Raw genomic sequence first — 14,038 nt, 5'->3', positions numbered from 1 at the left:
TATTATCTAAAGCAACTATACTATATAGCTTACGAGTATGTAAATGCCGTACACTTTACTCCTTGGATAGAGTTAGCTAAATGAGGTCGTGAAGCTTGGTAAAAACACCGACGCTACGCAGCACCTAGAACCATATGTTACCGTACGATGCATGTATCATATGAATGTAATTTACAAACATATCAGAAAAATTAATAACAAGTGACCATTATCTTAACATTATACAAATACGATTTTTCTTGCTGATCAGCCAAACTACCGACTGCCAGTTGAATATTTATGTTTGTTCTGTTTCTATAATATTGCCGCAAAAGTTCCAATCAGAACAAAAACCAATTCGCGCCTTCCTTGCATTCTAGAAGTTTTTCGGGAAGTAAGAACACAGAACCATCGGCCGAAATCGTTCTCCGGAAGAACTTGCTACACAAACGGTATGTGTTAGAAAATAAAGTAATGAATATTTTTTTGGAAATGGGTTGGATTGTTCAGACGAAATTAATATAGGTATTATACTAATTTAACTAAATAATCTCAAATAATCATTAAACTAATTTATTATATATTTTATATTGACGGATAAAACTTTTATGTGCACAGTTATTGGGACACCGTTAAACACAATTGGACATTTCAATCGTGCGACCACCAGGCCTCAGGGAATGTAACTTAGAGAACCTTACGTTTTCGTAAGGTACTCGTACTCGCATTAACAGAAAACACGAGACTATGGGTATGCGTAACAAATATTCATGATACTATAATACTGAAAGGCTTAACTTACAAAATTCGAAAAGTGACACTAAGGGCTGATAGATATTATAATAAGGGTCTAAGACACAGTAATTTTCTAATGCAATAAAGTTTTCCGTACTTAATAGACAGTTTCCGTTATATATGTATGTATATATATAAAGACGATAGATAGATTAATATATATAAAGTAATGCGTTTAAATTCAACGGCCTGTTGGTTGCAAACATGCAAATGGAAAAGCTTCCAAATTCGTCAGTCTAGCCTATAGCCAGTTTCCATGCCGTTCCTAAAAAATAGAGTTTAGATTTGTAGCAGAAAACCGTTTGGACATAAAAATTAGCGACCTTTATGGGGAGGAGAGTATCTGTTACCAGTTGGGTGGTCTACATAGGCTCTAATGGTCAGTTCCTGTGACGCTTTTCGCCTTTTTATGTCTTTCACTCTTTTTGGCCGTATTCGGCCCGGCCATTTTTGACACTTCTGCCCTGCTGTTTATTTCATTTCATTAGAATGAATACATAACTTATTTGAGCGACACTGCAGCAAGCTTACATTTACCAATATCGCTTAACATACAATTACTATTAAAGAGTTGTCTGCGGAAAAGGATATTTTAAAAATGACGTAATCAAAATCGACAGTGGCTATATCGTACAATTAGGACCATCAGAATGTTATTATATGCGTGCGTGCATGTTGATGTAGTGGACTTACCCACTCCGAAACCGACAATCAAACGACCAACGCAGAGCGTCCATTTGTCCGATGAGGCAGCCATCAGAATTGAGCCTACCGAAAACAGGCACGAGGCGATGAGAACTGTTGGCTTACGGCCTAGCCAATCATTGAGTTTACCAGCGAGGACGGCACAGATCCAGGCCCCAGCTATCGTGATCGAGACAACCACTTCTTGCCATTCTATATTCAAGTCGAAGTATGTTCGTAACTGTTCGTAGCAACGAAACAGATAAAACTATTATTGTTAGGCAACTAGAAGGCCTCGCAAAGTATAAATGCATGTAGAATAAAAAAACATAATGTAAGGGTGCAGCACTGATAAAAGCAAACCTTTTTTTATGGCAAGCCGACGGAATGCTTTGATACACCATTAGAGACATAACAGCTACTAGTGACGACAACTGTATACGTCTGGCATTTTAATGCCCTTAGAAAATACGTGTTTAGTGCAAACCTTCTCTAGTGGGCGGAGAAGGCGGCCATCTTAGGGATAATCGAATGTTTGAACACTTAACTGGTTCTATAATAAAACAGTTCGTCGTGGCATAACGTGTCCATTAAGAGCATGGTTAAGCTATTAGATATTATTAGGGTCTGATGCAAGACGTCGTATGGCCCGCATTGGGTGCTCTGAACTCGGATGACGCTGTCTGGTTACGGTAGGATGATGTCATAAGTGAGACGTGCGCTAGTAACGCCACCCTGTGCTGTAATTTCTCTGTCGATCAGGGCTCATTTCGAAAAATGGAAACTCAATTTATGGATAAAAATCCACCTGTCACAGCCATTGTAGGCAAACATTTCGAACACGTCGCGGAAAATCTTATTTTATAATAGCACCAACGTAAAATTCTAATTAATAGGAAAAATGGCCAGCTCTAATTATTTTATCATTTTATTGGGATTATGAAAAGTGCTTCTACTTTTTTTTTTTTTAGAAATTTTTCTGACACTTCAACGAATTTGAACCTAACGCGTGTAATTAAATCAAGAGACAAACATATCTGTTATTAAAGATGCTAACCCAGCACATCAGATCGTTGGGCTTTTGGCGGTATTTTCCTCCAGCACCGTCCTGCCTATACTAAGCTAACTTTTAGAACATTCTTAGATTTTGTTCCCATTCGAGTTTATATGATAGGTTGGCTATTCACTAGCGGAAAACGTCCTTCAAAGGATTAAGCTTTTGTAGGTGCTCCGTAGTGAAAGGTACTTTTCACATATCCCTGACGATTTTTCTCCTAATCTGCTGCTGAAGCCAAGGCTTTATTGCTAAGTACGTTCATTATGAAAGTGCGACAGGCGTGCACTATACGCCATCTACCCATCGGGAGCCTACTCATTTGTGTTGGCTTTGGGTTGGTACCCATTGGAGGAAACCAAGGAAGCAGTAATACGTTATTTTAATCACTATGTCAGATTATCATCATATGAATACGATGATAGATTTGATTTTATTGGAAAGTTGACTAACCTGCATGGGGAGCGTTTCGCTGCGCTGAACTCGTGAAGCTTTGCCCCGCACTGCCGTCTATTATCCATGATAGCTGTTTATTGCCTTAGTTTCATTGCACATTTGGAAAATATCTAAGGACGTGTGGGTATCTCTATAGACAAACAGCTAGATGAAGATATTTTCCATGAAAAACTAGAAATGGAATATCAAGTAAGCGGTCCAAGGGGATCTCAATAGTGCATTCGTAGTATATTGTAATCTCTGTAGGTAGATTGTAAAGCGGTAGACGGACGATTTCTAAAGACAGCTCTACAGGGCATTATGTATTTATCACTAGGCAGAATTATGTGTTTAATTCTGCACCTATTTACCGAATATGAGTATCTGTTTAACTGTTAGTAATGAATTTCTATCTTACTATCCTGGCTGAGATAAGCTTCTAGTCTGACTTTGCTCCCCTTTATCTATCTATCACTGTGTTCTCTAAAGAGATTATGCGCGTCGACTAAAATTCTGTAGTTTGCTTTGTAGATAACTGGATTCATTCGAGTCTTCAAAAGCAGGCACTGAGTGTTTTAATCACGTTTGTCTATCATACAAATAATTCATGCTATGAACATTCTGGAAGCCCGCTGACAAACATTTTTTATTCAGAAAATAAAAAAATAATTATTTAATAGCCCGAGGAAAAAACGGGAAGAGCGTCTTTTTCTCTCGACGACAACAAATAATAAATGTGTAACGCCTAATCGAACCGAATGTCTTGGCTGATCACTCATATAGTGCAATAGCTTGTTCTATAATATAATTTCTATATGTTTTGAGTTTTGCACCCGGTATAGCCGTTAAGCACGCCGTGACACGGTTGGACCCCAGCACGAATCGAAGTGTGTCCCTGCTCGGATCTGAACCCATACTATAACGTATGCCTAAGATTAGCAAGCAAACATATATGTATATAAATGTATAATCGGTCTGAACCGAAACAACAAAGTATACCCGAAACGAATCCATCGTCAAAATGGTCCTATTTTCGCGTGCTTCTGTACGCCGCCAGTATTATGAAGCATCGTACGAAAATTCGTTTATATGTGTTTGTATGCTGCAGATGTCTAGCAAGCTTGCTCAGTGCACGGTGGAGAATATCAGGATCGATTAAAGGAGATGAGATTAGATTAATCAGATGCCGTACTCAGATCGTATAAAAATACTTTGTGTTATTCTGTCGGCCGATGGTGTCATCATGGACGACTGTGGTGCTAAACCCATCACAGCGCGAACTAAGTAACATCGTAATGGGCAGGACAACGTATTTTCTTTAATCCGCTAGAAAAAAAACTTTAACATAATAATAAAGTATATTCTCCTGTTTCTAGTCCTTACCTGTAAAAGCGCTCCGGATACAACCCCGGTATCATAGCCAAATAGGAATCCTCCAATAGCCGATAACAATGCGGCCATATAGAGATAAACCGTAGTTTGTGGAGTAGCTCCTTTGGTTTCACCTGAAAGCAAAGGACTCGTCTCTGAGTGTTGGCCTGTTTCAGTCATTTTCGCACGCTTCGATAGTCTTCTCAGGAAGATCACCCGTGGTATTGTGCGCCACTGACCCCCTTGTGCCGTCACTGCTTTTCAGTTACCTCACGACAATATGAATTCGCTTTACTTAGGAACACACAAGCTCGCAATGCGTTTTCTCGTGTTTAGGCCAGAATATTCATAATCGAGTTTTTTCGTGTCGCTGTACTTTTATCCAACTCCATCTGTTTTTATGTCGACCTATTGTAATGGGGATCGATCGAATCAGTGCGGCATAAAAATGAAGTATTTAACTATACGTTATCCGTCTCTGAATCACGTCCTATGAATATTGTGTTTCTGTTTAGTAAGCACTATCGATGGCTATAGACGCCGTCATCTACGAGATATGTAGAAAAACCACTGGCGGCTTGCTAGTAGTAGCAGTTATTAATTTACATCACTGTTTATTATATAAATCCGAAATTCAACCACATGCCATTTATATGATTGGCATCACGGCTGGTTTGTTTTTCTTTTCGCGCACGTCGGCGTCCCTGTACGTACGTATCTGCTGCACACGAAGGGCGATTAAGCCTATGTCACGTCGAAGGCGTGGGACAATCGGGCCAGCTTAACTAGCGTCATACAGCGGTAACTGGAATAGCTCACTCGATAAGCACGATGAGTACACACGACACTCTGACTATTGTCAGCTTGTATTCGATCAAAATAATTCGCTACTTTTACGGGTAGAGTTTAAAATCAGTTGACGCCTACGTTGCCCTTTGAATTCAGTTGTGTACACTTTGATAGAACCTATCCAATATAACAGCTGCCCGCACAAATGTCTCAAGCATTGAAACGGACTAAATCTATTCCACGAACGGCTTTATTTTTACTTGTGGGTGTAGTACAGCGAAGGAGCGGCCAACTTTGTGGGTTTCTATGCCGGACAATTGTAAGCGACAAGGGCAAGTCGCTCTCCTCCTTACACTCACATACAAGATTTATCTGGAAATGTTAGCCAAAGCACACATTTTCCATGTATATGCTCTGTGAGTATTTTGTAAATTCTCAATATTGCTATCCAGACAACCACCATAAAAGAAAAATACCACCACATAGAATAAGGCGCGCTCTCAGAGAGAAGATTTAAGAAAATATACAATACGGCTATGGTAGTCTCTAGTGGGATACTGGTAAAAAGCACCGAACCGCTATTCGTTACATGACTGTTTCCTAAACCTTCGCATTCGTAGGATCAAGCCGACTTATTCTAGCAGTTTGGGAACCAGCGAAAGTCGAAGCGCTCGTTGGAAAAGCCCGTTGATGCTTCTTAAGTTCCAGCGTACCGTTTGCATTGTTGCCAAAAGCCGCGCTGGGGTCGTTTACTGTTTGGCACCCTGGCGCGTCGGGCAGTCGGTCCTTAGCAGTAAATTCGAGCGTTGTCTTCGATCGCTGCCAAGAGAGTCGCCTGACATATGCCAAAGGATCAAATATCCGAAAAAAACTAGGACAGAAAGAAGTCGTCGAGATGAGAAGAGCATCGTAAAATCGAATAGATGTCTATTGGCGACAAAAGAGTTTGCGGCGACAACGGCATCAGCGTCACCAGCCATAGACGCAGCAGCAGCAGCAGCAGTAGTAGCAAGGAGGTTCTGCCTAACAAGCGTACCGTGGAAGTGTATGATGACTGTTCTGTATCAACTGCAGCTAGAACTAGGAAGAATCCATTGAAAAAACGTTGTTACCCTAACCAGAGGGATCAATCTCTATCAAAATCTGGATCTTGACCCTTGCGAGACAACCGCCGCGTCTCACTTATAAAATATAATAACATATCATTTGAAATAAGCCTGCAAGTGATAAAGCAGCATAAGGAAATTAAATCTCGTAGTAAAAATGGCAGCGTTACCCTCTCTCTCTGGCTGATGATAAGCTTTGTCAGAAATGATATTGCACTGATAATTATATTCGTCTATATTTACGTAGTATCCGCTATAACAGTCAAAACTATATCTTTTGCTTAGAACATAAGTGATATAGTAAAATGCATGATTTTTACAGAAAAAAAAAAAAAAATGTTTGGATAACACGAAGGTTCAACTAAAAATGCCATATTGAAACATAGATTTATGAGCATATAACTATTGCATTAGGTGTGCAAGCTTATATCTACCGTTGTTCGTCTAGCTCGTCAACTAGTGTCGATATCTATAGAAAGCTGTAATCCTCTGGACAAACCCTCAATTTTAAAAAATGATGAAAACTCTTGGTGCTAACCCAATAACTTTGGAGTAACGATTTATCATGATCTTCGTTACTTGAAAATATTGTTACTACAGTATATGTTAAATATGCTAGAGCCTCAAAGCTTCATTCAAACGATTAATCGATTACGTACAAGATGTAACGTAAATATAAAACGTTTCGTTAATTGACAACAACTTACATGCCGCCTAACGCACAAACCGTTATCAATGAATCATCCTTTCGCTAAAATCAAAACAATTTTGTGTTCAAGTGACTTGTACATATGAGCTGATTAGCGGGAATACGGCGCAGGCCGATAATAGGGTAAGCCTCTTCTAGGGAAGAAACCTCCTTTAACTGGCAGAGCAGTCTCTCCTGATATCTACAGAAAGAGAGCAAAGTACACGAAGTATCGGAAATCGTCATTACGGCTCGACTTGATCGGAAAGTAATCTTGCTAACTATATTCAGCTAATATGAATATCAGGATCGAGCAGCTGACGCCATTTTATCAGTTTGATAACATCTCGTTTGTAGGAAATCTCAGCGAAACACAGACTGGCTCAAAGCGCTTGAATATGTTTTTCTCGTATATGGTCCACACCATATACATATGCATACTTGACGTTGGTTTTCATCATATTGTAACTTTTTTAACCTAGTCCAAGGCTAGTTCAGGCCTGAACTGCTCGCCTTGGACGTAGCAGCGTTTTTCTATCGACCTGCTGTCCGGTTTGCGCTGCATCGGCTACCTGTAGAAGCTTTCGTGCTTGTCCTATTACAGTTTTTCCGTTGTGCTAAGTTTACGTTGTTCAGCGGGTACGATGTTTTACGAATTAGCCTGTTTTAGCGACGTTATATTTTACCGTATTCCAAGCACCGTGTGGTTCTTACAGCATTTGCCAATTGATATAATATTAGTATTACGTAGAAATTATCCAGCCTATGACAACTGTTGCGTGACTCAATTGATACCGTTAACCCGTTGCTTTTTTTTAGCTATACTGCTATATTAAGGTGAAACTAGTTTTGACCTTAAAATTTCCTACAATTGACAAGAAGAAACGTTTGTTTTCTACAATTATTGAAATCTAAAATTTCATGTCTGCATATCAGAAAGTATGACGGAGTATTCAAATGTAACGTTTAGGTGTTTCTGTTCTAGACATCTCCCATTTAATATTCCACTATCCGAATTGAGAATATCTGAATTTATTATTTTTCCTTTACGTCGTTGGCTTATTGCCAAAAAGTTCTTTAACTTAGCTTATTTCATTTAATATATTGCACGAATTTAACTTTATTCACTCGTTTAAGTTGGCACATTGACATTGCTTTATTTAACTAACAATAGGAAACAAACACATCCTTTTTTAGTTGGAACTTGGCCGTAATTTGTCTTCACATTTTAATCCCACATTTTTTTTGTAGTCTCGACAAAAAATCGCTCTTTTTGGATTTTAAAAACCCCTACACTGGAACATCTGAACCGAAGAACTGAATCTTCCAAATTATCAGCTGAACACTACCATCCTGTAAAAATGACGGGACAAAGATGGAAGATATTCATATAGATTCTACTTTCTTACATGGAATAGTCAGATAACATCTGCATTCTACTATAGGTTTTCAATAGAAACGATTAACAATACAAGGCGCAAAATTATAATTTATTTTCTGCGCGATTCAGGGATACGTTATGGTCCTTGTATCAGAGTAAATATACTACAGATTTTTTTCTAATTTTTTACGAACGTTGGCTCTAATACTATGTTTATGACAGCCCTCCCTGTCACTAACCGCGACATATATGTTTTTAAGAAGACTAAATGCAAAGTTGTTTGCTGCTTGACATGGCCTCTCTGTGTATATATGCTGTTTTTTTGTCAAACACCAACATAAACACGTCTTTAGCTTACTGTATAGTGGCTAGCAATGATCTTGAAAGTATAAGCACCTGCAAGGTCAGCTAAGCTACAGAAAATACATGAGTACACAAGTACCACTGACATAGGGAAGAGAAAAAGGGATGATACGTTGTGGCATGTTTGTAAAGTTGATTCGATTAGTGCCCAAAAATAACAAGTTCTTTATGTCGATTCTTTCGCACAGTCCTATCTAACAATTGTAAACATTTACACTCGCTCGAAACCTTTTTCCACCAGCTTCTTGCCAATGCAAGGTATGGAGTTTTGGGCCTTGGCCAATGCCTGCCTTGAGTACCGTACAGCTTCCGCCTTTGAAGTGTCTTAAGCGCTATTACGAAAGCCATAAAATGCAGGCTCGACTTTATAGCCACGCACCGTCGATGTAGGCCCCATTCATTGTTGACTTATGTTAACATTGCAGACTACAGCTTGCATGAGTAACGCTTGCATACGCTGTTATGTCTAAAAGCTTTACCTTTGAAATCAGTCAAAGCGGGCAAGCGTAAAAACGAGATGTTGAACTTAAGGTATTAGGTGATCGGACGAGTGTTGCTTGCGGTACTTGTGGAAGACCGTTAGGCAGAAACAGTGTTTTTTAGGCAGGATGATATTACGGATTGGGTGCAGGCATCATCGGAACTCTATTCGCTGAATATTACTCTACTATACTTAGTGAGCGAAATTAAAACGCTCCGAATCAGTCACGCCGGAAAGCGGCTTCAAGGGCATTATAATCCTATTGTAATTTCGTGCTGTTATGCCCCAGGATATATTACGCGACAAGAGGGTTAATTCATATGGTTAATGTACGGCGAATATAAAATCCCGGAAAAATTACGAACATCTGTTATTCTATTACCCTATAATCATAATTTCTTGCCACGGCGCTTGACATTAGGCAGCTACATGTGTAACAGTTTCATTTTCTGTCTGCCGGGCCTGTCTACGTAAGCTCATCGAAGCTTTTACTGGACAACAGTAAATCGTATGCCAGAACGGCGACGGCGGTCAGACAGTAGCTCATAACGCATTCTACGTGCTATTGCTTTCTACCAGCAACGCCTAATTTAGGTTTTTCTACCTTCCTCCTCACTGCTCTGCTTTAATCGGCCAACCTATAACGATAGTGATGGAAAGAGTTAAAGGGACTGTTTTAAGGCTCTCATAAAAGCTGTCGAGATCCTTCCCGCAAAGAATTCTCGAACCGCTTAAATGCTATAGCCGTTCCGATTACGCCCGGTAACTGGCACATGATAATTACTGTGGCGAGGCTATTGTCTCACACCTCAGCAATAGGCTATGATCATATATATATATATACATTCATCGTCCAATAACTACTTCGTTTACAGTCACCCTCGAATGCTATCGCTGTTTGCGATATGACATTTTCACGCCGTCGAATGTTCTTCCGTCTGTACGTTACGTTTATTATCACGCGCAAAAAGGAACACACGGGCAATTGCGGTCACGGTGATGTCACGCAAAGTTTTCTCGTTGTTGTCTAGTTGCATGAGATACGTGGTACTGCCTCTAACTTATTACCGCACGTGTGACCTGACCTAAACAGACAAATTGCCATCACAGTTCACGTGAAACACATTGTAGCCACTGGCAGACGTGAAATGAAGGTCTTCTATATTCGTTTGGTCATTTTTGCTTTGCAAGGTACCGATGGAAAAGAGGAATGGAAAAAGACAACATTCCGCTATTAAGTAGCGGATGGTCTTAGAACGGCCGAAGAAGTTAAGTACGCCGAAATGCTTTAACAGTTCACTTGGAAAGCAATTCTTAAAGCCCAGCTTCTTGTCGTTCATAATGTGCAATGTTTCTGGGTACCGGCGGGTGCCGGAATAGCGCTGCCCATAAATTCGTACAAATCGAACACGAGCAGAGGAATCTCCAGCTTCTAGTGCTCGGCCTGAAAGAGTAGTGGCCCAGAATGTCCCAATGGGACAGTCCTTGCGTTTTAAAATCAAATTTTATTTAGATCAGTTGAAGGTAACGTTATTGCGTGCTTCACGCTTTTGCATCGTGGCAGCTCATGTCTGCCTTTCCGAGTCGGAGTCGACATACGTGTCGATAGAGAAGCTCAGTAACTTTCGTTCGTTGTTCTTTTTAAACAAAGTTGACTCAAACTAGCACCTGGATGCGGAGAATCTCCAGCAGCAAGCACACGAAGTCATGCTTATACCTTATACCATCAATACAGGAAGCTACGCACAACACCTCGTTGGAATTATTCAGTCATTTTTTCGACCCACCGCCCCCACCGATCTTCGTCGCCATGACTGAAGTGTCCAGAACACTTTTAGGCTGCTAGAAAAGGTGGGACTCGCAGTTTACCTTCTGGCCTCGGCGCTTAAGACAGTTTGCCGTAACACAACGTAAGAGGATAACAAACGGCAGAAGCAAAACGGCAACTATACAAACTGCTAACACGCGCCGGCTTGACCTTACGTTTGGTAGGCATCACTGCACTGAATAATCACTTCGTTAGCCACCGTTGCCGACATGTGACACGATCTCGCGTGCTATGCCATTGATTCCTGTTATCGGTGACCAGGTATTAACGACAGAGCATAGCTTCCTCGACGTAATGGGCCCACATGGGGTCCGGAAAAACACCTCAAAAGTGTTCTCGTTTTGGACCTTTGCTGGGTTGAATAGGCGTCTACGAGCCGGCATTCTGCTGGCTTAATAGAGAGATGCCTCGCTACTGTTGATTCCCAAAGGGGAATGTGAACTAGGGCTGCTATAGTCGTGGCGTGGAATCGCTAAGCAGAGTGTGTGCTACAAGCTGTATGCCGGTCTGCTGACCAAAAGACTTTTCGCCATTTTAGAAAATAGGAAAGCTCTGCCGAGAAAATAACATGGATTTCGAAGAAAGCACTCAGTGGAGACAGCATGCAGTGTCCCAGTGGCCGAAATTAGAGAGGCGTTCAACAACCCAACGGGTCCCTTGCGCACGGTGTTTGGTGATTTTAAAAACCGCACATGACTCTACACCCAGAAATCTGATTTGGATTTTTCGGGGTACAAGGGTGTATCATGAAATATGGCCGTGCTGCTGGTTGCGATCCCACAGGAAAGCAAAACAAGTATCGATAATAGAACGATGGAACTAGCCGCTTCTTTGCAATAACTAGCTTAGCCCAATGTAATATTGTGAGTTCCCTTTTGTCCTCAGGGTAAGGGGACAAAAAGACCTGGCCTACCTGGATAATACGAAAGCCATGAAATTCAGGGCGGAACTATGATAAATACCGTGCGGTCAGTTGTCCCGTAGTGCTCTCACTTAAAAGCCTGCCAAACTGATCCTATCGCAGGATGAGCACCGTAAACTTTTCACTCGTTGAACCTTTTTAGCAATGTAGGGCAACTTAGGGCTAATACGAATGAATGACAATGAAATATATATATTTGTGTATTTTTATATAAACGAATACGTACAAGCAAAGATATACAAACATTGTTACACCTGTATAATGCACAATGTAAAACGTCCAAATGTCTGCACATAATCCACATCTTGTAAAATATACACATATTTATTGACTATTTCGAGACATTGCTATTGGTAATAAGCAATAAAGTTAGAACCTTACTGACACATACCGGTTTAGGCGAATGTTCCGATTGGATTGTGGATCGTAATGAAAGTTGAGATTTACGTTCACGTATATTCAAATGCTAACTTCGTATGAAAATAAACCTAATTTATGAATGAGAGGAGGTATCTGAAAGTGTTCTGTCTACTTCTGTAAGAAAATAACTGCTATATAATAGCTCAAGCTGTGGGATGCTGCGCTCACCCCAGCCGAAGTAGCCTTTCCACTCCACTATGCTTCAACGTAATTTCACTGTTGTGTCGCTAGAACCTAGATGGAACTTCGGACGTGAGCGCGCTAAAGTTCCGAGCCTATTATTCACGAATCAAAAGAAATCGGACACTGCGCAAACGCAAGTTTTTTTTGTTAGCAGTATAGCAAAATGTTGGAAGTTTTTTTACATGTGTAGTATATACAGAATGACCAAAATTCGTTTCGACAAGTGCTTTTTGAAGTATTTTCAACCCGCAAAGTTATGCTGCGTTGAGTGGCTGCAATATATCAAATATGTATTTGAGATGAGCAGAAAGCTAAAACGAAGTTTTCTCGTCTATCCAAATTTAAGTTTACCGTTCTAAATTTCTATCGTTCTATCTACACCCCGTTCGAGTGTAGAAATAGTAAACTAGTTTAAACACGTCGCGCTGGCAGTGTCCCACCGCAACAATAAACAATTTCAATCGTTTTCAAATTTTTAATTAATGTAGTATTAACAAAAAAAACCACATGACTCGAATATGTATGCATATAAATATAAATGTACACGGGGCACACGTGTTTACATCCCACAATCTCTATGGGCATCAGAACACAGAATGATGTCCATGAGACATAAGTCGATACCAATCCGCATGTTTGCAGGTGACTACGAGTAAAAGAGATGGGCAGCTTGGCTTGAATAAGGACATTTTACATGCAGGCACGCTCACCTATGGAATATCAGCCCGCACGCCGGGATGCTCCTATTGATCCGATAAAAAGCATTCTAGGCTTAGCAACAGTAGTAAACAAGTCTCCTACTCGAACATCTGGACGTGGTGTTGTTAAGTTGAACCTACAATAGAGTAGAGTGTAGTAGAATGGAAATCTACGGAATCAGTCATTATAACCGTAAACACCCATAAGCGTATAGAAATTATCAGCGCGCACGCAATAACGACGTAGACAAACAATGAAAAAAATTGCAAACGGTTTTCGTCAATATATGAAGGACACATTGCAAATGATTCTGCCGATGGCAACCCACGAAGTTAGCCACATCCAGGTTACCGACGGCTAAGAAATTCACACTATGTGTAGCAGGTATTCGGAGAAGTTCCACTACCCCGTCTGGACTTTCATTGGGCCTGTAGGACAAAATCTAAATGTTCTGTTTAACGTCCGGTACCATTAATAATCGTTCCATCAGACAGCTGGCTCCCAATATGAAACGAAGTGTACCCCACTCGGACTCAGACCCAGACCATCACGCATGAAAGCTATGACGTATGGAGATACCTCTAAAGGCAAATGCCTGCCTAGTCACTTAAGCATGTATACTACCATGTGGGTCCGATGTATATCTGATGCATATCTGATGTATATGATGAATATTTGTAGAGCACGGGAAGTTTCAGACAGCCATAATGTTTGAAGTAAGTTTAGATGGCACATCCTAATTGTTTCGTGTGGTATCTAGACACGTGACGACTGTTTTTCTATGCGTTTCAAAGGCTGCATGGCTTGCACACATGGCGCGTTGATTGTACTCGTAATTTACTTTGATTTCAAACCTATCT

General features: G+C 40.5%; 1 protein-coding gene across 13 annotated transcripts in view; it reads right to left on the bottom strand.

Annotated features, from left to right (window-relative positions):
• LOC111248926 (proton myo-inositol cotransporter-like) overlaps positions 1-14,038 on the bottom strand; it is a 90,948-nt gene that overhangs the window by 69,991 nt on the left and 6,919 nt on the right. For 5 of the 13 annotated variants that reach the window (XM_086988411.1, XM_086988413.1, XM_086988412.1 and 2 more), the window contains 3 exons: positions 4,331-4,452; positions 2,966-3,022; positions 1,468-1,699 (listed from right to left, as the gene is read on the bottom strand). In XM_086988411.1, the coding sequence (XP_086844537.1) occupies positions 1,468-1,699; positions 2,966-3,022; positions 4,331-4,452 (411 nt within the window). The other 8 variants (XM_022802054.2, XM_086988420.1, XM_086988421.1 and 5 more) reach the window with 6 other exon arrangements.

The sequence above is a fragment of the Varroa destructor genome, unplaced genomic scaffold (genome assembly GCF_002443255.2).
Source record: "Varroa destructor unplaced genomic scaffold, Vdes_3.0 BEIS01000004.1, whole genome shotgun sequence".
NCBI classification, from domain to species: Eukaryota; Metazoa; Arthropoda; class Arachnida; order Mesostigmata; family Varroidae; genus Varroa; species Varroa destructor.
Note: the sequence above shows the minus strand (reverse complement) of the source record. Positions and strands in the feature narration are given on the sequence as shown.